This window comes from Phyllopteryx taeniolatus, chromosome 1, assembly GCF_024500385.1.
Source record: "Phyllopteryx taeniolatus isolate TA_2022b chromosome 1, UOR_Ptae_1.2, whole genome shotgun sequence".
NCBI lineage: Eukaryota > Metazoa > Chordata > Actinopteri > Syngnathiformes > Syngnathidae > Phyllopteryx > Phyllopteryx taeniolatus.
Genome location: NC_084502.1, coordinates 30,193,757 through 30,218,129, shown reverse-complemented (window position 1 = coordinate 30,218,129; position 24,373 = coordinate 30,193,757). Strand labels below are relative to the sequence as shown.

At 44.3% G+C, this 24,373-nt stretch overlaps 2 protein-coding genes across 6 annotated transcripts in view; both read right to left on the bottom strand.

Annotated features, from left to right (window-relative positions):
- Positions 1-2,891, bottom strand: part of amigo1 (adhesion molecule with Ig-like domain 1) — a 42,184-nt gene extending 39,293 nt beyond the window's left edge. For all 5 annotated transcript variants that reach the window (XR_009790486.1, XR_009790484.1, XR_009790485.1 and 2 more), the window contains exon 1: positions 2,783-2,891. The gene's annotated coding sequence lies outside the window, so the exon portion shown is untranslated. The remainder of the gene's footprint in view (positions 1-2,782) is intronic.
- On the bottom strand, positions 1,955-23,834 carry grm6a (glutamate receptor, metabotropic 6a). The gene is made up of 16 exons (XM_061787446.1): positions 23,677-23,834; positions 22,296-22,827; positions 17,985-18,201; positions 17,322-17,457; positions 17,090-17,244; positions 10,359-10,499; positions 9,755-9,961; positions 9,099-9,238; positions 8,834-8,956; positions 7,100-7,364; positions 6,695-6,930; positions 5,578-5,739; positions 5,363-5,512; positions 2,980-3,120; positions 2,783-2,897; positions 1,955-2,188 (listed from the first exon to the last, which is right to left on the bottom strand). Exons 2-15 carry the CDS (start codon positions 22,776-22,778, stop codon positions 2,808-2,810), a joined length of 2,646 nt encoding a protein of 881 aa, XP_061643430.1. The 5' UTR covers positions 22,779-22,827; positions 23,677-23,834; the 3' UTR covers positions 1,955-2,188; positions 2,783-2,807.
- Positions 23,835-24,373: the final 539 nt, after the last annotated feature.

The following is a 24,373-nucleotide window of genomic DNA, read 5'->3' as shown; positions in this document are numbered from 1 at the left end:
ATTCAAGCAGCTCAGCTTTGTTTGATGGGTTGTGACCATCTATCTACCTCTTGATTCCATTCCAGAGGTTTTCAATGGGTTCTGGTCTGGAGATTGGGTTGGCCATGACAGGGTCTTTATCTGGTGGTCCTTCATCCACACCTTAACTGACCTAGCTGTGTGGCATGGAGCATTGTCCTGCTGGAAAACCAGTCTTCAGAGTCCCGAAACATTGTCAGAGCAGAAGGAAGCAAGTTTCCTTGAAGGATAAACTTGTATGTGGCTTGATTCATGTATCTTTCACGAATATTTCACAGTTTCACAGTTAGACGGCTAGCTGTTGGCCGCTAATGGTTAGACGGAGACCTGGAGAGGTTTTTCTTAGCCACAGTGTCTCACACTGTGAAATTTGGTGACAGATCGGTGATGATCTGGTAGTGCTTTAGCAAGGCTGGAATCGGGCAGTTTCGTCTTTGCGAGGGATGCAAAGATCAAGCCACATACAAGGTTATCCTTCAAGAAAACTTGGGGATAACCTATACTCACTAAACATTCAAGCAACACGACAAAATGGCCAACTCACAATATATGATTCATTTTCATATAATTTGATGAATAACAGTGATGACATGGCCCACTGAATTTCCTTTAGAAAACCAATTCATTTTAATGATATGAGTATTTGAATTATTGCCAGTTGTTATCCATCAAAAGATCATAATTGTTTCGAAGAAAAATCAAAAAATTTAAATATATACCGTTCCTACCACATGAGAGAGCCTCATGTTGTGGCAATACACCAGAGGGATCTGTGAGCTGAAATGCCAGGATGAGGCAGCAATTTTGCATTCACATAATCCAGCCATCCATTTTCCGTACTGCTTTATCCTCACAAGGGTCGGGGGTGTGCTGAAGCCCATCCCAGCTATCTTCGGGCAAGAGGCAGGGTACACCTTGAACTAGTCGCCAGCCAATCGCAGGGCACATACAAACAAACAACCATTCGCACACACATTCACACCTACGGGCAACTTAGAGTCTTCAATCAACCTACCACGCATGTTTTTGGGATGTGGGAAGAAACCGGAGTGCCCGGAGAAAACCCACGCAGAAACGGGGAGAACATGCAAACTCCACACAACAGAGGCGATTTGAACCCAGGTCCTCAGAACTGTGAGGCAGCTGTACTAACCAGCCGTCCACCGTGCCACCCTGTAAAATCTCATTAAACAAAAAACTGATCGCTTAGAAATCTGCCAGATATATATATATATATATATACGGCTTTACTATATATGATTGCGTTTACTATGAATGCCTCAAATTTTAAGTCATCAGTAGCATCTGGCGTTCTCCATGACATCATCAATCACTGATTAATCATTAAGCATTCATTGCTCGCATCCTTGACACTTAAAGGGCCACTTACCCGATAGGACCTGATCACATGTCACAAATGATGTCACGCAATGGACACACAATGCGCTGAGGACACCAGGACAAATCAATACATGAGAAAGTGTGTGTGTGTGTGGGGCAGGTGTCCCGTTGAGGCTCATGTTGCTTCTTGTCCGTCTACTTTGTCCAGCCGTTCACAAAATTAGGTACGTCTGCAAAATGGAATGATCCAAAGCGCTCGATAATAATAAACGTCCGTCTGCATCTGTCTACTGCACAAAATCTGCACCAAGATTGCAAATAGTTTTTACTATTCAGAATGTTAAGGGATTGCAAATCTTTTAAAATAAATTGAGCAACAGTTGGACAAACAATTGACTTGTGATTATAAAAGCGGTTAGCAATCAATTAACAGTGACACAACACTTGTAACAGTCACACATACACGCACACACGCTCTCTTTTTGTTTCTTTCTCACGCACGCACTCAGTCTGATCAACCCCAGGCGGGCTGACCATGAGCCGTTCTCCTTTCTTCCCGCAGGGGACGAAATTGACCGACACGCCCCCGTCCCCACAGTGTTCTCAATTGGTTTATTTTGGTTGATCTTTGAACTGAAATGTACATATAAATGCCATCAAAACACACTTGGGCAAATCCTGTTGAAAGAAACCTGGACACGTTGAATGACAGCGTCATTGGTCAATCAACACTTCGGAATGGAACCATTTGCAGACGCGTGAAAACACACTAGCGTCACGATGACTGTGATGTCATCAAGTTGCGCGCAGGGATTAGTTGAACGACACCCTGGGAAGAAAACAGGACGCTGATGTTAGCACAAAAAGCTAACGTAGCATTCCACATCCTCACTCACTGCCCTTTTTATGTCAAACAGCACAAACTGACCGACTCAAATGCAAAACACCGTCTTTCTACCTTTGTGCTGAAGCATTAATGGTCTCAATACCTTAATGCTTAAACAAACCAACATGTGGAAATGTCTGTCTTCTTAATACCTTGACGCTGAAACATTTTGTCCCTTCATGCTGAAGAAGGAGATTTCCTAAAACCGTCATTGTGAAGTGTGTTCTTAGTACCTTCATGCGGAAACGTCTTGTGTTCTCAATACCATGATGCTTACACGTGTTCATAAAACTGCCATGCGGTACCGTCAGTGTTCTTATTACCTTAATGCTGAAGCATGGGTGCTCTCGCACCTTCATGCTTCAACATGGGTGACTTGTGAACCTTTATGCTAAAGAATGCATGTTTTTAAAGCTTTTATGCTGAAACATGAGTGTTTTTAGGACATTAATGCTGAAGCATGACTGTTCATAGTACCTTCATGCTGAAGCACGAGTGTTCTCAGTACCCTCATTCTTAAACATGTGTTTTTAGTACCTTCATGTTGAAGTGTGCCTTGAATTTACTGCGTTCTGTCGGGCTCAAATTTGTTCTTTCCGTTCTGATTCTCCTTGACGGATTTTTGAGACAGCTGAGCAGCCTGGACAACACCCTACCAGACAACGAGCATCAGGATAGCGCACGACTTGAGCACAAGAGAACATCACCTCGTCTGTAAGCCTCTTTCTGCTCACCTTGAAGCTCCTCTTCCTCTTCTGAATGTTGTTCTCGGGTTGGAAGAGGATGACGTACACTTTGGGAATGTAGAGCATCCCGAGCGAGACGGACGCACTGAGGGTCATGGACACGGTCAAAGTCGCCGTCTGGATGAACATCTGCAGAGAGGAGGACACAATGGAATCTAGAAACTTTTTTTTTTTTTTATACACCAATTACCACCTCAAAATATTTAAAAACAACAATTCTTAAAGATTAAATGCAAATGTATTGAACTTAAAGTTAAACAGAATTCAAGTGTACTTAGGCAGTCTCACATACCGCTACAGGGAGCCTGTGTACCACACTTTGAGAATCATTGCGCTAGAACACTGATTCTCAATCACCATGAGTATGTCATGAGTGATCGTCAGGTGTGCTACGGGAAATCATCCGATGTCATTTTTTTGCCCCCCAATTCACGGCACGATGGCCGACTGCTTAGCACATCCGCCTCAAAGTTCTGAGGTCTCGAGTTCAAATCCGGCCTCCATATCGTCGTCCCCTGCAAGCCCTACACAAGAAGCTAACATCTCGAGTGGCCCTGCTGAAAAGACTGGCGGGCATAAGCTGGGCTGCTTGTGCTGACGCTTTGCGCACAGCAACTCTGGCCTTGTTCCATTCCACCGCGGAGTACTCCGCATGGTGCCGCATTGCTCGTACCCGCCTCGTCGATGCTCCAATTAACGACCCCTTGGACACTGTGACAGGATGCCTGCGTCCTACCACACTTTTTGACATACTTGGCAAATAAAGATGATGCTGATTCTGATCTATGCCAGCGATGTGTAGTGACAAACGGAACAATGAAATGCTCTTCTACTAGATGGCAGGAGGTACAACAAACCTGTGTATCCACCTGTTCCCATTCACACAACAGAATAATGGAAAGTATTCAACTAAACGGCCAGGTAAGTACATTTGATACAACATCATTATTTCTTAATACATACATTTCTTAATCCACGTGGGTGGTTTTGTGCTAATTTTGTTTGGTGGTGTCCTTTCTAATGTAAAATAGTAGATGTGACTTGGCCTAGTAAAGGTTGGGAAACACTGGTTCACAATCAACATCTGCAACAAGCAGGAAGCACCTGATTACCAGCTCTGGACTAGACAGAAACAAGCTGCTTGCTTCCATAATTACACCCTGCATCAGATTATAACTCCAATCTGGACAATCCAGATGGTGTGCTTAGATGATGCCAAAATCCATTAAAAGTCGACCTTCCTGAACTCAGACTGAAACACCCCCCAAAAAAATCCTCACTAGGAAGAGGAAAGCCTTAATGAATCACAAACATCACAACTGATTTGTTTCTGCTTCACCACTTCAGTCAAGTCACTTTTGTTTTCATCAGTAAACGTTCTTCCAAGTCTTGTATCTCAAATGTTGGCTCCTATCTGAAGATTAAAAAAAGTCTCGTAACTCGGAAAACTCGTAGGGTCAAGGCACTCCTATGTCAAGGCACCACTGTACTTAAATAAACGTCTATTAAACACATTCACACACAAACTGCTGATGGCCACAACTGTCGCCCGGGTACCCAATGCACAGACCGGCTAAAGGTTTGCCAGTCAAGAGCCAGCCGCTAAACTGAGTTCACAACAGCCAACTCTAAACTCTCATTTGCCGATGCACATGTCTCTCACCAGGACAGGCCTCACTTGTAAAGCCACACATGCTCAAAGTCACAGATACTACAATATAGAGTGTGAGGATGGTGGCCCCAAGTGGACAAAAAATAATACTTGCACTTCACATGTATATTTTGTATTGGTATTGTTGTTTAATTACGCAAAATCAATTCTTATCCGATTGCTCAAATATTTGATTGGATAATCACTAGAATAACGATAAAAAATATTCAACAACCCAGCCTCGATATGTACTATACTGAAGCAGAATGAGTCGATATAGTTTATAACAGCAGTCAAGGGTTTCAAATAATTTCTGAGCTGCAGACCTTTGTGCATGAAAAGATGGAGAAATTGTTGAAAGTAAGGAAAGTGTGACAAAAAAGGAAAAAAATAATGAAGATTAAGTTGAGTGAAAGAAAACAATAGTTGTTTTCTGTATGTTCCATTTTATCATGTAATTACCATATGTTTTGATACAGCACAGTACACAGTACAGTGCTTTTGTTCTCTAAAATGTTGGTGTTTTTTTGGGTGGGTGGAAGAGATAAATCACATTTCCATTTACTTCAATGGGAAAGATGACGTATCTTTAGCGTGGTCACATACTGTAACAAATTATGCTTGCATCTCAAGGTCCCAGTGTATAGCCGGTGGCCTTGTGGTTAGCATGCCTGCCTCACATTCAAGAGGTCTTAAACTCATCCTGGTGTCAGTTCGTACCTTTTCTGTGGATTGGGCCGTACCAAAGAAGATGGGTACGAAGGCCAGCCAGACGATGCAGGTGGTGTACATGGTGAAGCCAATGGGCTTTGCCTCGTTAAACGTCTCCGGGACTCCGCGGCTTTTCACAGCGTATACTGTGCAGGTCACCTAGCAACACAAATGCAGCGGGTAATGCAGTTGCTTTGCTCAGCGGGCGGGGCTTCACTTCTTACCATGAGCACGATACTGTAGCTGAGGCAGCAGATGATTGACAGGTCAGACATGTCACACTTGAGGATTCCTCTGGCCAAGTCGGGGTTCGGGGGACGCAGCTCCTCGTAGTCGACAATGGTGTGAGGCGGCACCACGGCGAACCACACAAACACACCTAACACCTGAGATACACGCACGCACGCATGCACACACATACACATGCACACACACGCACAGGTCATGTTGATCCACCAAAGCTGACTGGAGGCAACTGGACTGAGACAATAAATAGAGGAACTCAATCAACCAATCAACCAACCAATCAGTTGACAAATTAACTAACTAACCAACCTATCAGTTGATCAACCACCCAATTGATCAATCTACCAAACCAACTTACCAATCATTTGACTAATTAACTAGTAACCAACCAATTGACCAACTAACTAATAAATTGACCAATCAACTAACCAATCAATTCACTTAACAACCAACTCAATTAGTTGACCAGCCAAGTAATTAATTTACCAACCTACCAAACATTTAACCAACCAACCAACCAATCAGTTGATAAGCCAGCCAATTAATTTACCAACCTACCAAACCAACCATCCAATCAATCAGTTGACAAATTAACTAACTATGTTGGTTAAATGTTTGGTAGGTTGGCAAATTAATTACTTGGCTGGTCAACTTATTGGTTTGGTTGTTAAGTGAATTGATCGGTTAGTTGATTGGTCAATTTATTAGTTGGTTTGTTAGTTGGTCAACTGACCAACCAACTACTAACCAATCAAACATTCAAACAACCAAACAATTAATTGCTCAACCAACTAATCAATTAACCAACCTACCAAACCAACCAATAACCTACCAATTAACTGACTCATCAATAAACATAATCGACCAACCAATCTATTGACCAACTAACTAACTAACCTTCAATTGAATATATTATCAATAAACAAATCATATCAATTGACCAGACAAACGACAAAACAACCAATCGACCAACTGATCAACCAACCAAGCAACCAACAACCTACCAAAAACACTCATCCCCTAGCCACAGTTCAGTTGCCAAAATGAGACTTTTTTTTATGTGATGTGAGCAGAAACAGGAAGTCGTGTTCCCACCTGGACCGAGACCAGGATGAAGGTGATGAGCAGTTGAGAGGTGGGGCTTATGAACTTGGGCGGCGTCACCGAGCGCTTGCCCTGTTCGAAGATGCGATAGATGCGGTTGGTTTTGGTCAACATGGCGGAGTATGTGATGGCCATGCCCAGGCCCAGCAGGAGGCGCCGGAATGTGCACACCACTACGCTGGGCTCGGCGATCATCAGGAATGTGATCAAGTAGATCAAAAAGATCCCTGACAGCGGAAGAGAGTCACATCAAGTCAAGACATCATACACTGGCATAGGCTTTGGTACACATTTGAATGGGACTTTTCTTCAGGAGAGGGGCTCTAATCGTTTGATTTCATCTCCTTTAGTATGCAGCGGTATTTAGTGAGTACCAGACTTGAGCGTGTCACCAACCTGTCAGTAAAACATAACTGAGCTCTCGTCCAGAAGCTCTGACAATAGGCGTGTTGTTAAAGCGGACGAATGTGATGATGATCGTGCAGGTCACCAGGATCCCGAGCATGGAAAGGGAAGCGGGCACCAGGGCCCAGGGCGAGTTCCACTCCAGTTTGATGATCGGCGTTGGACGACAGGTGGTCCTGTTGGTAACTGGCCGCATGTACGACGGACACGTCTCACAGGTGAATTCATCTACTTGGTACTGGTAGCCGTCGCAGAGCTGAACAGAAAGTAGTTTGAGGTATCTGTACTTTACTTGACTATTTTTCTGATGACTTTGTACTTTTACTGCCTGCATTTGAAAACATATCTGTACTTTCTTTTTGTCGAAAAGGGGTGGTTACAACCTCTGTGGTTTTATTACTTTGGTCTACCTTGACACATTTACAGTATGTGATGAGGCGTCACAATCATATCAGAGCGTTTCATTGGGTCAAAGCTTAGGTGGGGATGAGTAGTTGGTTTATTATTTTGTTTTATTGGCAAACTGGACCCATATGTAGGTATGAATGTAAAAAAATAAATACATAAAAAAAAAGAGAATCAGTCTTGCCACAGTTACCTTGAAAAAGTAACTTAGTTACTTTACTGATTACTTGAGCTTAAAAGTAACTTAGTTACTTTACTGATTACTTATTTCAAAAGTAACTAAGTTAGAAAAAAGTACCTTTTTAGTTACTTTCAGCAGCTGTCAAGTGGCAGGACTATCACTTATCCACAGTACAAAAAAACCATTAGCTTAACCGTACCCATTACTTGGTAATGTATGCCACACAAGTTACAGAATGATGTCATCAACACGAAAAAATAACTTAAATATGAGTGTAGTTGAAGCCACATTCAATGTGCAACTTAGAGCAGACTTGACATGCCAAATAGCCACCTAAATATAAACAAGCACACCATTCTCAGTACACTTCTTTAAAGACTCTTAACTTCTCATATCTGTTCTTGCATTTCTTTGGATCATGGCATTTTGTTGCAGCTTTTTGAGATCTTTTGGCCAACTTCATTTTGTTAGACAGGTTCTATTTATTGAAAGTGATTTCTTGATTGGACAGGTCTGGACGCAAACAGGCTTGGGTGTGGTCAGTGAAAATGTACCCATCTTTCCCAAAAAATGTGATTAGCCACAGTTAAACCATGATTTCACAAGGAGGAGGGTTATTTTTCCACAGGGCCAGATAGCTTTGAATTTTTTTCCCCCATGAATAAATAAAATCATCATTTAAAAACTGCATTTTATATTTACTTGGGTTATCATTGCCTGATATTTACTTTTTTTTTTTGATGATCTTAAAAAAAAAAGAATCTGAGAAGGGGGCAGATACATGACACTAAGTGGATGGACGGACATATATATATCTATATATATATATATAGATATATATATATATACACAGTACATAAAATGTGTGTGTGAATGTACAGATGGATGTTTGCATTGTGCATGTATGTGAACAGCATGTTCATGTCAATGTCACATACATTGTGCATGTATGTGAACAGGCAGCATTGTGTATCTTAGTGGACAGACCGAAGTGTACATTAAGTGTGTATGTAAATGGAAAGATGGATGTTTTCAATGTCATAGAGAGAGAGACAGACATAGAGAGAGAAAAGAGCGAGAGACAGAGAGCAAAAGAGAGAGTGAGAGAGAGAAAGAGAGACAGACAGGGCATTCGTTACCTCACAGTGCCAACAACAGGGGACCCCCTTGACCATCTTCTTTCTCGCTCCTGGTTTGCAGGGCAAACTGCAAATGGATTCTGGAAGCGACCTATCTCCTCCAGACCACTGCATCTCCTCCACCTGATGCACACACGCACAAGCACTCACTCACTCACTCTCACACACACACACACACACACACACACACACGCACACACTCACACAGACATGTCACACGGTCACATTGTAGGCAGTGTACATTTGGGACCAGTAGGAGCCTTACATTGAGACGCAGGTTGTTGGTCCACTGGCCAATGACGTGGTAGCCAGGGTGACTGTGATTGGTCATCTGGAACTGGAAGATGTCGTAGCGGCCCGGAGCGTCGCCGTTCTCGTTGAATAAGACGCTGGTGCCTGCACTTCCTGTTAGGAAAAAGGACACGTCCCCTTTGTGACCATGTGACCAACCTCGCCCCAACTGTTCTATGGATGTGTGAATCGACAGACATTTTTTTAAATTGTGTGTTTTATGTTTTAAACAGCGGCACGGTGGACGACTGGTTAGAGCGTCAGCCTCACAGTTCTGAGGACCCGGGTTCAATCCCCGGCCCCGCCTGTGTGGAGTTTGCATGTTCTCCCCGTGCCTGTGTGGGTTTTCTCCGGGCACTCCGGTTTCCTCCCACATCCCAAAAACATGCATTAATTGGAGACTCTAAATTGCTCGTAGGTGTGAATGTGAGTGCGGATGGTTGTTTGTATGTATGTGCCCTGCAATTGGCTGGCAACCAGTTCAGGGTGTACCCCGCCTCCTGCCCGATGACAGTTGGGATAGGCTCCAGCACGCCCGCGACCCTACTGAGGAGAAGCGGCTCAGAAAATGGATGGATGGATGTTTTAAACAGACAGACTGATGTTTTCACTGCAGCGCCATAATCTGACCATTGAAGTTGACGTCTCGGATGTAGTCGAGCAAGGAGCGTCCCTCCACGGGGTCCATGGCGGTGCACACGCCACTGTCGGATTGGTCGCCACAGAGCTGTCGTTGCATGCTGTGCAGCGCGTAGGCGACGGCGTACACGGCGTCAATCACAAACTGGACCTTGCCCTCCTGCTCGTACGGAGAGTCCCGGCCGATTCTCTCCTGGCCTGCGGGGGCAGCGACAGGTAGACATTGGAATGGCACTACTAGTGCGTGATTAAACTTTACTGGTAAACTATAGAAAACCGCTGGAGTATTTATCCGATATCATTGACATCCAGCGTGAGGTCCATCTACTATTACGCTCTTTGTCATTACTAATAGCACAACTTTGTCATACTATTAGTATTAGGACAACTGCATGTTTGAAAGGCACTTCAGGTTATGCTTTCTGAAGTTCTCTCTTTTTACTCGGCTTCGTTTACAGGGCAAATCGGCCACATCCAATTTGGTGGACTCGACAAATAAATGTGCTGTAGCAACGGACAAACCCGCTCAATGAGGTGTGTATGTACATATGTCTGTGGTCATGTTGTATCCAACATCCAATTGGATTCATCCCACCTGTGCATTTTTTCTTGCCGGGGTCCACTTCGACTCCAGGTCGAGTCAGTTTACACCGGAAGTCATCCTCCCAGAACTCGTTGAACCAAATGTTTCTGCGGTTGTTCTCCAGAGAACGAGACGTGAAGTACTGATCAAAGCCTAGAACACACACATGCAGTACACCCACACTGACATACAGTGGTGCCTTAAGATGCAAGTGACCCTTATGAGTTTTTTGATGAGTCGTCATCCAACCGATTTGTTTGCCTTTACTTGCAAGCAAAAACTTGAGATACAATCGCTGTATGATGGCAGTGAACTCAACTCACTTCACAACAAGCAGCGGTTTGGCAGAAAGTCAGCAATTGTTCCAAAAAGAAGCTTGAAGCTGTTTAATGCAACTCCCAGTTGAAGTTTACTCTCAAACTAAACATATAGTGCTGTGAAAAAGTATTGGCTGGCTTCTCAATTTTTTTTTTTTTTGCGTTCTTTCCCCACTATCTTGTTTAAGATTATCAAACAACCCAAGTAAACATAAAATACATTTTTTAAAATGGTGATTATATTTATTAGGGGGAAAAATATTCAAAGCTACCTGGCCGTGTGTGAAAAATGTATTACATCCTAACCCTAATAAGTGGTTGTGCCACCCTCAGCAGCAACAACTGAAATCAAGCGTTTTCTATAACTGCCGATGAGTCTGTCACATCTCTGTGGAGATATTTTGGTCCACTCTTCCTTGCAGAATTGTTTTAATTCAACAATGGAGGCTTCTCAAACATGAATGGTCTTTTTTTAGGTCATGCCAAAGCATTTCAATCAGATTCAAGTCTGGACTTTGACTTGGCCACTCCAAATGCCACTTTATGCCATTCAGAAGTTGACTTGCTGGTGTGTTTTGGATCGTTGTCCTGCTGCAGAATCCAAGTGCACTTCAACTTGAGGTCACAAACTGATAGACGAAAATTCTCCTTCAGGATTTTCAGGTAAAGAGCAGAATTCAGGGTTCCATCAATCACAGCAGGTCGTCCAGGTCCTGAAGGAGTGACGCAGCCCCCAAACTATCACAGTACCACCACCAGTGGAACTCGATAAAATGGACCCCGATATAACGGATATTGGATAAAATGGACGATCAGGACTGAACAATGTGTTCAAAAATAGTTTCCATTTGTCACTTAAAATGCCATTGACAAAGTTTGTTAGTTCCAGGGTTGGCAACTGTTGTAATTGGCACTGTGACACAATGCAGGCAGAGAATGGGACTGACGTATTTCCAAGACATGCCCCCCGTGCCTACGTGGTAGCCATGTTGAATGTGGGGGAGGGACTTGGCGGCCATCTCATGCCCGACCTGGAGAGGGCACGCCACCCTTTTCCAACTGAGGACCATGGTCTCAGATTTGGAGGTGCTGATTCTCATCCCAACAGAACCACATCATCTGCAAAAAGCAGTGATGCAATACTGAGACCACCAAACCGGACCCCTCTACGGCTCGGCTGCGCCTAGAAATTCTGTCCATAAAAGTTATGAACAGAATCGGTGACAAAGGGCAGCCTTGGCTGAGTCCAACCCTCACCGGAGTCCAACCCTCACCGGAAACTCTGACTCCGGTCGAACAGCCCGTATAAGGGAGTTCGGTACCCCATACTCCCGAAGTACCCCCCACAGGACTCCCTGAAGGACATGGTCGAACGCCTTCTCCAAGTCCACAAAACACATGTGGACTGGTGGGGCGAACTCCCATGCACCCTCGAGGACCCTGCTGAGGGTGTAGAGCTGGTCCACTGTTTCACGGCCAGGACGAAAACCACACTGCTCCTCCTGAATCTGAGATTCGACTTCCCGACGGGCCCTCCTCTCTAGCACCCCTGAATAGACCTTACCAGGGAGGCTGAGGAGTGTGGTCCCCCCTTAAAAAAGAGGACCACCATCCCAGTCGGCCAATCCAGAGGCACTGTCCCTGATGTCTACGCGATGTTTCAGAGGCGTGTCAACCAGGACAGCCCCACAACATCCAGAGCCTTTAGGAACTCCGGGCGAATTTCATCCACCTCCGGGGCCCTGCCACCGAGGAGCTGTTTAACTACCTCGGTGACCTCAAACCCAGAGATAAGAGAGCCCGCCTCAGTGAACCCAGACTCTGCTTCCTCACGGGAAGGCGTGTCGGTGGAATTGAGGAGGTCTTCGAAGTATTCTCCCCACCAACTCACCAACTCCTCCCAAACCAGAGTTTTTGCTTGAGCGACCACCAAAGCTGCATTCTGCTTAGCCACCCGGTACCCAGCAGCTGCCTCAAGAGTCCCACGGGCCAAAAAGGCCCAATAGGACACCTTCTTCAGCTTGACCATTGGTGTCCACCAACAAGTTCGGGGATTGGTCGCCACGACAGGCACCGACCACCTTATGGCCACAGCTCCGGTCGGCCGCCTCAGCAATGGAGGCGCGGAACATGGTCCACTCAGACTCGATGTCCCCCGCTTCCCCGGAACATGAGCAAAGTTCTGTCAGAGGTGGGAGTTGAAACTCCTTCTGACAGAGGATTCTGCCAGACGTTCTCAGCAGACTCACAATACGTTTCGGCCTGCCACGTCAGACCGGCATCTATCCCCACCATCGGCGCAAACTCACCACCAGGTGGTGCTCAGTTGAGAGCACCACTCTCTCACGCACTCTCTTCACCCGAGTGTCCAAGACATGTGGCCGCAAGTCCGATGACACGACCACAAAGTCGATCATCAAACTGTGACCTAAGAGTTTCCTGGTCTCAAGTGCACCTCTGGACACCCTTACGCTTGAACATGGTGTTCGTTATGGACAATCCGTGATAAGCACAGAAGTCCAACACCGCTCGGGTTCTGATCGGGGGGGCCGTTCCTCCCAATCACGCCCTTCCGGCCCTTCCGGGTCTCACTGTCATTGCCCACGTGAGCATTGAAGTCCCCCAGCAGAACGATGGAGTCCCCAGCGGGGGCGCTCTCCAGCTCCCCCTCCAAGGACTCCAAAAACGGTGGGTACTCTGAACTGCTGTTTGGTGCATAGGCACAAACAACAGTCAGGACCCGTCCCCCGACCCGAAGGCGGAGGGAGGCTACCTTCTCGTCCACCGGGGTGAACCCCAATGTACAGGCGCCAAGCCGGGGGGCAATAAGTATACCCACACCTGCTTGGCACCTCTCACCGTGGGCAAATCCAGAGTGGAAGAGAGTCCAACCCCTCTTGAGAAGACTGGTACCAGAGCCCAAGCCGTGTGTGGAGGTGAGCCCGACTATATCTAGTCGGAACTTCTCGACCTCACACACCAGCTCGGGCTCCTTCCCTGTTAGAGAGGGGACATTTCACGTCCCTAGAGCCAGCTTCTGTAGTCGGGGATCGGATCGCCAAGGTCCCTGCCTCTGGCCATAGCCCAGCTGGCACTGCACCCGACCCCTATGGCCTCTCCCACAGGTGGTGAGCCCATGGGAAGGGGGACCCACGTTACCCTTTCGGGCTGTGCCCGGCCGGGCCCCATGGGTGCAGGCCCGGTCACCAGGCACTCGCCTTCAAGCCCCAAACATTAAACTTTCATATTAAGGTGGGGGCCACAAAATATCGTCTCGCGGGCCGCAAATGGCCCGTGGGCCGCCAGTTTGAGACCCCTGCTCTAAAGCTTCAGTAAATATTGGTTTGCGTGCGTGAATAAATGTAGACAACGGCGAGCAAGCGAGGCGATGCGCCCATTACAATACGCAATCTATTGATTGACATCAAGGCACTATGTTGGCAGGTTGTCATTCATGTCATTCACACTACATAGAAGATAATCCTAAAAAAAAAATCAAGCATGCTAGACTTTTTATTTTTGCGTCGTATGGACTAACCCTAACCCAGTGTTCAAAGACTGTCTAATTTGAAAGAAGGAAAAAAAAAACATACAGGTAAGGTATATTTTTCCAGTTATGATTAGCTAATTTAGCATTTTTTTGTTAGTCAGTTCACAACATTAGGCAAGGCGAAGCAAAGCAAATTATTTATGTAGCACATTTCATACACAAGGTTAATCAATGTGTGGCGGCATGGTGGCCGCCTGGTTAGATGTAAATACCATGAAATAAAAGCTGGAATTCTGAACTTTTGTCTCATATTCATCTTTTGAGCTAAAACTCAAATGTCTTCAGTATACATAAAAAAAAAAAAGGAATTGACCTTGCCGTTCCAATGCTTTTAGAGGGGACTGTAGCTGGGCGAAGAATGATGAACCACAATGTAAAGAGGGTTTGCCGTATGTATATGTCAGATTTCTAAGCGATCAGTTTTTTGTTTAATGAGATTTTACAGGGTGGCACGGTGGGCGACTGGTTTGCACATCTGCCTCAAAGTTCTGAGGACCCGGGTTCAAATCTGGCCTCCCCTTTGTGGAGTTTGCATGTTCTCCCCATGCCTGTTTTCTCCGAGTACTCCGGTTTCCTCTCACATTCCAAAAACATGCATGGTCGGTTAATGGAGGCTCTAAATTGTTTGTAGGTGCGAATGGTTGTTTGTCTATAGGTGTTTTCTGCGATTGGCTAGCGACCAGTTCTGGGTGTACCCCACCGCTCGGCCAGAGTCAGCTCGGTTTGGCTCCAGCACGCCCGAGACCCTAGTGAAAAGGTGCGGTACGTAAAATGGAGCTCCTTTTATACCCAATCATGGCACCCACCTGTTCCCAATTAACCTGTTCACCTGTGGGATGTTCCAAACAGGTGTTTGATGAGCATTCCTCAACTTTCTCAGTCTTTTTTGCCACCTGTCCCAGCTTTTTTGGAACGTGTTGCAGCCATAAAATTCAAAGTTTATGATTATTTGCTAAAAACAATCAAGTTTATCAATTTGAACATTAAAGATCTTGTCTTTGTAGTTTATTCAATTAAATATAGGTTGAACATGATTTGGAAATCATTGTATTCTGTTTTTGTTTAACACAACGTCCCAACTTCACTGGAATCGGGGTTGTAGAAGAAGGGGCAAAAATTCCCATAAACTCACTCCTAAACCTTGTTAAAAGCCTTCCCAAAAGAGTTGAAGCTGTTACAGCTGCAAAGGGTAGACCAACATCATATTTAAACCATATGGATTTAGAATGGGATATCACTTAAAATCATATGTGAGGCAAGGTAGGTTAACAAATACTTTTGGCAATATGGTGTATTTCGGGCCTGATCTGGGAACTCGCCTGCAATAACAAATCGGGCCAATAACGGGGCTAAAATCCTGTAGTCTGATCCAGGCATTATTGTTGAGTCATGAACACTGACCTTAACTGAGGCAAGGGAGGCCCTGTAGTTCTTTAGATCTTGTCCTAGATTTCTTTTTGACCTCCTGGATGAGTCGTTGCTGTGATCTTGGGGTCATTTTTGTAGGCTGGCCACTCCTGGAAAGTTTCACCACTGTTCCATGTTTTCTCCATCCGGGATAATGGCTCCCACCACGGTTTGCTGGAGTCCTAAAGCTTTAGAAATGGCTTTGTAACCCTTTCCTTTCCAGATTTTGTTTTACTTAATTTCTCATCAGTTCTTGAATTTCCTTGGATCATGGCATGTTGTTGCAGCTTTTTGAGATCTTTGGCCGACTTCACTTTGTCAGAGAGGTTCCATTTATAAGTTATTTCTTGATTGAACAGATCTAGAGGTAATCGGGCTTGGGTGCGCTCAGAGAAAATGAACCAAAGATGTGAATAGCAACAGTTAATTCATGATTTAACAACAGGGGCAATTACCTTTCCACACAGGGCCAGATAGATAGAAAACTGCATTTCATGTTTACTTTACATTTTTACATTTGTTTGATGAGCTCAAACATTAAAGTGTGGAAACGATGCAAAAATATGAGAATTTGATAAGGGGGCCAATTATTTTTCACAGCACTGTAAAACAAAATGAATCACACCTTGTGTCTTTATAAACAACCACACAGCTTTGCCTTACAAAATTAGTCTAACATGAACAAACCATGCAAAACGTCATAGACGGGCTAACAAATAGCATTGGTGTCACGGTATTATAACCCCTTCAGCAACAGATCTTTGAACACAAATGAAGGAAAACGTAGGCAAAAAAAAAACAATGCTCACAGGCATATATTCTTTAACCTCTGTGAAGACTCACTAATATTATTGGGGCTTAGTGAGGTGTGACATCTCCATGAATATCCCTATGTCTATATTATACTACCCCCAGGTGGCCAATGCATGCACACCAGGAGTAGCGCAATATTCATTGAATTGAAGCAACAACTATAGCAAAATTGGGTTCATTCCTTAATTTATATTTAATTATTTCATTATTGTATGTTTCATAAAGAGTGCATTTTTCTTAATAAAAACACATTATAAACACTTGTTTTGGGGGGGAAGCTGAAACGAATTAATGGCCTTTCCATCAATTTCATGAGGGAAAAATTATTTTAGATATGACTGTGACGAACATGGTCATAGAACAAATTCTCGTATAAAAACTCACATCACAAGGTACCATTGTATACAGTACTCACACAGATATTGTACTCACACACACAGACAGTACACACACACTTCTACAGTACACACGCACACACACACACACACAGAGTACACACACATAAAAAAAGTATACATACACACAAATTCACAAACATACAGTATACAGTACACACGCACGCAGTATAAACAGTACACACACACACACACACACACACACACGGAGTACACGGGCACGGAGTACACACACACAAACTTCCCCCAGAGTGTTCTTACGATCTATGGATGCCCGTTTGGGCAGGATGGTGACGGCTCCCTCAGCGACATCCTCCAGCTCCACGACGGGTGAGCTCTTCGCCCCCCAGCTGTCGGAGCCCACAAACAGGAAGTGCCCCGTCAGGTTGGCACGCTTGGCCGCCTCCAGGACCTGCCTGTCAGAACCACAACAGGGGCCCAGTTAGGGTGGCTGTGCCCCGAGGACGGGACCGATCCGGTGGCGAGCTTTTACTTGATGTCATCCTCGTTGGCAAAGATGATGACCCCCCTGGCGTTGCTGGTCTCCATCAAACGATTGATGATCTTGTCGAACTCGCCATCTGTCGGCTCGCGGGGAATCTTCACCGACTGGGCGATACACACGCCGCCTGGGACAATCACATCAAAGCAACAGCACACAATCATGTATAATAAATAACAAGACAGATTCCTACCTATTACATAACATGACAGACATGCCAAGTGTGGGCCTGTGGAAACCCTTTGAGACTATTTTGTGATTAAGGTCTGTACAAATAAACTTGACAGAATCATACCTATTACATTGTAACAACAAGACAGATTGATACCTATTACATTGTAATGACAAAACAGAATCACACATTACATTGTAATAACAGACAGAATCATATTACATTGTAATAAGAAGAGATCCTCACACCTATGACATTGTAATCACAAGACAGAATCAAACATTACATTGTACTAAAGAGAATCATGCAGATTCAATTGTGATAACATGACAATTATTCATATTACATAGTAATAACAACATGAAGCGGCAGTAGGGACTAAAAAGCAATAATTCACCTTTTGCTAAGCCAAAAGTGATTAGACGGACAGATGGACACATTATGAGTGTATGTGAATGGACAGACAGTGCCAGAGATCTTACCAGCCTCTCTGGAGATTTGCATGAAGGCGTCCACTCCGCTCTCGCCGTAGTTCCCCTCCGAGGCCAGCGTGGACACGTAGTTCCAGCCCAGAGCTTTGACGATGTCCAGCATGGCCTGAGCCTGGTACGAGTCTGGAGGGACCACTCGCGAGAAGAAGTCGTAGCGGTTGTTGTCGCTCAGCTCCGGAGCGGTCGACGCGTAGCTCACCTGAGGGATCTGAGCGACAACAACGACCAACCAGGATTGCAATTTGGACAGACCGTCAGATGTTTATGTGGTGTGTGTGTGTCAATGGACAGACAGATGTTGATGTTCTGTGTGCGACTGGATAGACTGAATTTTGTTGTTGACATTCTGTATGTGAATGGAAAGTCAGACATTTACAAAGACAAGGACAAACTGCAGTCAAAAGGATTAAAATTGTGCAACAGCCAAATGTGTGTCACTTTTCAATCAAGGGAGTAACAATCACATTAGGACACATTGTGTGTGTGTCTTACCAGATGAGTGAGTTTTATGTTGGACCCAGAGTAACACAACCACTATTGCACACTGTGTGTTACCAGATTAGTGAGTGTTATGTTGGACCCAGAGTAACATAACCACTATTGCACACAAAAGACTCCCAAACAATAAATAAAAACAAACAACATTTCATACGAGTGAAATGCGATGACAGGTTACTATTGCAATCATGTTGCCACATCTTTTCATGTGATTGCTTGTTATATGTGAGCCCAAACACACACACACGCACACTGTCATTAAAAACATTAAAAGCAGCAGCGAAGCAGACACTAATTGCTTCCAAATTAATACAGCATGTGCAGACAGTCAGTCTGTTTTTCATAAAAAAAGAAAAAGGCATCTCTCCCTCTCTCTCACACACACACACACACGCACGCACGCACGCACACAACTCAGCTTCTGATAACTGACACATGATATGATATGTCAGTGTTTATTTATATGTGCCCTGAAATTGATTGTTTTGAGTTAATTCTTTGACTGACAGGGCAGCTAAATGATGTGGATGTGTCCAATACATGCCTGCCAACCGCAGCTGATTGCAGTTGTGCGTTTCTGGTTTTGCAACACTAAGCCACTGTCTTCTCTGTCAGTAGCAACCAAGTCCATTGTTTGTCCTTATATAACCTAAACTGCCGTTTTGACGGCATACCGCGGTTTTAAAAAAGTCCATGTTTCAAAATGGCTCAAACTTGCCATTACCAGTATGAGCTTTTTTTCTCTCTTTCTTTCTTTTTGGAGTCATTAAAGAAAGTGCAGGCCACCGGCAGTGTCAAGGTGATGTGGTAATACGAATCGCACTTGAACAGGACACACCCCGTTTCAACATGGCTGGATATTGCAGCCAATCATATTGCAGCGGGGCATGTCCTAAATTAGAACTCAAGAGGGACTCATAATAACGCGTTCTATGGAAGAGAGAAAGAGCGTATGCATAAAGTAAACACTCAGGTCAAGTTGACAAACTGTATGTGGATGTATGCATCAACATCGGAAAAATCTAATCCATATTGTAGCATTATTTGAAATTATATGTAGTAGTAGTAGTAAGTGTGGTGGTACCGGTAATTTCTCGACTATGATATGCAATCAAGTATGTTACCCCCCCAAATCACCTTTAACTTCTATCTATGTATAATAAATACTGATATCCATCCATCCATTTTTCATACTGCTAATCCTAACGAGGGTCACGGGCGTGCTAGAGCCTATCCCAACTGACTCTGGGCGAGAGGCGGGGTACACTCAGAACAGGTTGCCAGCCATTTGCCGGGCACATCTCGACAAACAATTATTCCTACACACATTCTCACCTACGGGCAATTTAGAGTCTTCAATTAACCTACCATGCATGTTTTTGGAATGTGGGAGGAAACCCACACAGGCAAGGGGAGAACATGCAAACTCCACAAAGGCGAGGGCGGATTTGAACCCGAGTTAAAGAACTATGAGGCAGATGTGCTAACCACCGTTCCACCTTGCTGGTGTCCATGCTCAAAAATTGAAGAAGCCACAGTCATTCACAAATACCAACCTAGCCCAACATACAGTATAGCTAATACATACACTTATAACAATATGGAATTATATGGAACTGATTGGGCCAACAATATGGAACAAATGCAAGTAAAGAGCAATGTCTAGCTTGATTTTCTACAACTTGCACAATGATGCTTTGTGCTGCCTACAATGCTGAAACTGTCACTGTGAGGTGCTTTGGCCAGCAAATCGCCCACCTTTCGCACAATCGCATGGGTTGACTTTCATGTCACTCAAGCAGAGCACACCATTCTTTTAAAGGCATGTGCACAGTGTGTGGGTGGTGGTCTCAGATGATTAAATAAATACATGCACCTGTAGTATAACATACTTACTGACATTGGATTTTATATGGGAACCCTTAAAATGTATATAAATGTGCAGTAAATAATTGGTCGCTGGTTTGCGGAGTTCGTCTCTTGTGGGGATTTCCTGGAACGTAATCCCCTGCGATAAACGAAGGATCACGGCAGCGGTGTGCAGATTTTTTGGCTCAGGGGCCACATTGACCTTTAAAATTTGACAGGCGGGCCAAGGCAGGACCAAATGCTTACATATAAAAACTAAACAAACAACAAACAAAAAAGGCATTGGCATTTACTTTTAATGGGAACTGTGTTGTTTTGTTGATCACCTTTTTTTGCCAGTGCATCAAAGTCTGGTGTTAGTTTTGTCGTGGCAATTCTCAGAACACATCTGAGGTGTTCATCACTTAGCTAGGACCTGTAAGATGTTTTGTTGGTGTTCATCACACTAAAGGTCTGTTCACACACGTGTAGAGCCAAACACCACCAGCATCCTCTGTGCCATCTTCCGGATTTTTGGAAATGTGTCTGCGCTTAATGAAGCATAAAACTCATCCAGTTTGAGAGTTGAACTTCTCTTTTAAGACAGTATCACATTGGAAATCAATCAGTTCCATCTGCAGCTACCCTGGCGCTGTTTCAAGGTCTTGTGTGTCTGAATCTTGGATGGCAGTTTGTCAGATGAAGGTGTTTTGCTGAGCCCGCAAGCTTGATTTCAACCACTGAGGCATAGGCATCAGTTCCTGCGTTGATTGGCTGTTAGCATAATCAGCATGCTTGGTAGAAAAGTGACGGCTGATGTTAAATTCCTCTAAAATCGCACTAGTTTCTTAACAAATTAGACATACGGCCTTTGACCGGACTTCAGTGGAAAACGTATTTAGTAGTCCATTCTATATTAAACACTCGGCACTCACTGTCGACTTTTCTTTTCTTTGGCCCACTCATGGTTGAAGAAGGGTTCAGAGCAGTAGCAGAGTAAAAACAGACCAGCCAAAGTCAAGTCAATGTGTCACTGTACCTACTGCGCCACCTGGTGGAACCACTCGCCATTACAGGACAAGGTCAAATGAAAGTGGTCATGAATTTTTATATGATTTGGGCGATTCTGTACCAATGGTTGGCGGGCCGGATTGAGATGATCAACGGGCGGGATGTGGCCCGCGGGCCGTAGTTTGCCCACCACTGGATTACGTTATAAACATTTTAATCATAAGCTTGAAAATAGTAACGTCTTACATAGCATAAACATAACAGTTTACGGGTATTCTCTACATCCGGTATGTGCTTTTACATAAACTCAATTAGATCATGTATGACTGTTTAAATTTATGTTTAATCCACTACTATATTTCCAAAGCAGGAGAGTTAACTGTTATGCCGAATTAGGGTAAATGCACATCTGGTTTTCTTATTCTCCTTTTAGGGCATTAGTACCACTGGCAGCAAAGGAGCCAATCACAATCAATGTGGCCTGTCTCCAAAAACACTTGTTGAGCAGCTGGATGTTTAAAATAAGTTTTTACGGGAAAAAATATTTTTGTTGTGATTATTGCATATACTTCAAGTATTGTTTTTGCTGTTGAGCTGCAGGTTTCACTGCGTGAAAATAAAATATCTTTTTAAAAAGATTCTATGACATTCATAGAGATAGGATGATTTTACTCCAATGTGACTGAGACCTTTATCTGTCTAAACTACACAGGGTAGAGGACTTTTTTGTGGAATTCACTGAATTTTAATGAGATGTCTCGCCCCCATTTGGAATGTTGAAGTCAGGATGCCCTCAGGGTCAACCAAAAATTTGCAGGGGGTCCCGGACCCTAAAAAGGTTGAAAGCCACTGACTTCAGGTACAGTACTACATTTATTTAAATTTTATTTATTTTAACATGGCACACGTTTATTGATGTCCCAAATATTCTACAATGCGAGTTACCTCAAAGAGACGCAGGATGTTGGCCACCATGATGGAGACGGAGCTGGCCGAGGCGCCGATCACTGCCACCACACGTTCTGGTTTCCGGATGATGGGCGGTTGTCCGTCGGAGCAGCGGATGTCGGACGTGTCCTTCTGGATGATCGCCTGCACGAATGTCAACGACTGCTCCAGGGCGTACGTGTCCCGGGAGCATGTATCCAGGATGCGGGCGCCCAGCGTGATGTTGGGCAGCAGCGTGGGGTCGCCATTGATCTGGTCCAGCGCGTACAACATGGCTTCCATGCGGTGGATGCCCTTCTCCTTCTTCAGCTCGCCGCAGGGCAGGCCGTGGGGTCCGCGGGCGTGGATGGGGAACAGGCCGCCCAGGGTGATGTCGCCCGGGATCTTGATGGAGTGGGGGTGGAAATGTTGGTGGGAGGCCCATACCTGGTCCAAGAGGGAGACATCCAGGAGGAGGAGGAGGAGGACTGACGACGTCATTCTGATGCCACGTTCACTTGACGATCCTCATCCTGCTCATGCGTGGTGCCTGGGACCAATCAGAACATCAATACAGTGTTTGGGATGGAGCCCTGCCGCCAATAGCAAAAATCTGCGAGTATTTGACGCTCCCAGAAAAAGGCTTACAATTGCCACAAGATGAAGGCAAAGTACTCTGTGAAGCTCTTCAACTAACATCAACCTCAGAAGGCGCCAAAGCTGTTGAATGCTACAAAGCCCTTTTTTTCAATGATGCTCCCTTAAGGGTTACTTTACTAGTAGTTTCAGATCGGTTGAGCTTTTGCCACCTGGAAGTCCATGTGAATTCATGGTGACGCGGCAATGTACCGCTTTGCCGTGTCCATGCAAAATGCAGGACAGCGTTAACTGCTTTCAACACAACAGGACATGCTATTTTTCCCTTTTATATAGCCGCCGTCCCACCACTGATACTTGCTCAGAAGCTGGGAATTTGCCCGGTCACTTCATTGGATTAAGAATCAGGAGGTTGGCTCTCAAAGACCCCCCAAGTTAAAAAGTCATTTTTTCTAACAATGACCCCTTTAAACTACATATGTACAATTCTACCCCCTTCATAATAGATTTTCACTCTGAGGCACATTTTAGTATGAATTATTTCAATGAAAAAGTGTAGTTTAAGTTGATTATGAAATGAACCACCCCCACCTGCTGAAATAGTGCAATCAGGATTAGCATCTAAATTTGATCCTCATGAATGAAACAACACTCGACCAGCTGATTGATGAACACTTCCATAAATCAATGTTAATAATAACATTAACAACAAAGTAATAAATAATAACAACAACAATAAAAATAAGCACTCATTCAAATGTGTTGTAGTTTAATAAAGGCTTACGCAGGAAGTGTCTCCTACCGGGCAGGGGGCTCACGTCCCGGCTGCTCCACAGCAGAGATTCTGGTCTGGTCCTGCTCACTTGATGGATGGGAAAATTATTCACCTCACAACTGTCGGTGCAATCAGCTCAATGCGCCGTGTGTGTGTTTTGGAGGAGTGCAGTCACTGAATGACACAGACCTCTAGTGGTGATCGGTGATTCTTCTGGAACAGCGTCAAAGACTACCAGTGGTACCTTGACTTATGAGTTTAATTGTTCCGTGACCAAGCTTGTTACTCAATTAACTTATCTGTCAAATTAATTCTCCCATGTTTTCAACAAAGGAAAATAGCATTGTATTTTCAAATGTCAATATATAAACATAATAAAACACAATGTAAGGAAACAAACTGGTTTCACTAAGTTGAAATAAGCCGAAAGACACACCCACACAGAAGCACACACTGTAGTATTGGGGGTTGGTATGGAGGGAGGGAAAAAAAAAAAAAAAAAAAAAATGAATGTCTCCTTGAACCATCTGGGCTCTATGCTGGCGATCACTTAATTTTTATGAACCATTTTTGCATTTTTAATGCGAATGTCAAAAATTGCCAAGGGTGTGGACTTTGTCTTGTAATTTTCCACTTCAGTTCTTTAAATATACAGTACCAATAATATACCTTCTATATCAAAATCGACCTTTAAAATCTATCGTGGCCACTTTTGGCCAATTTA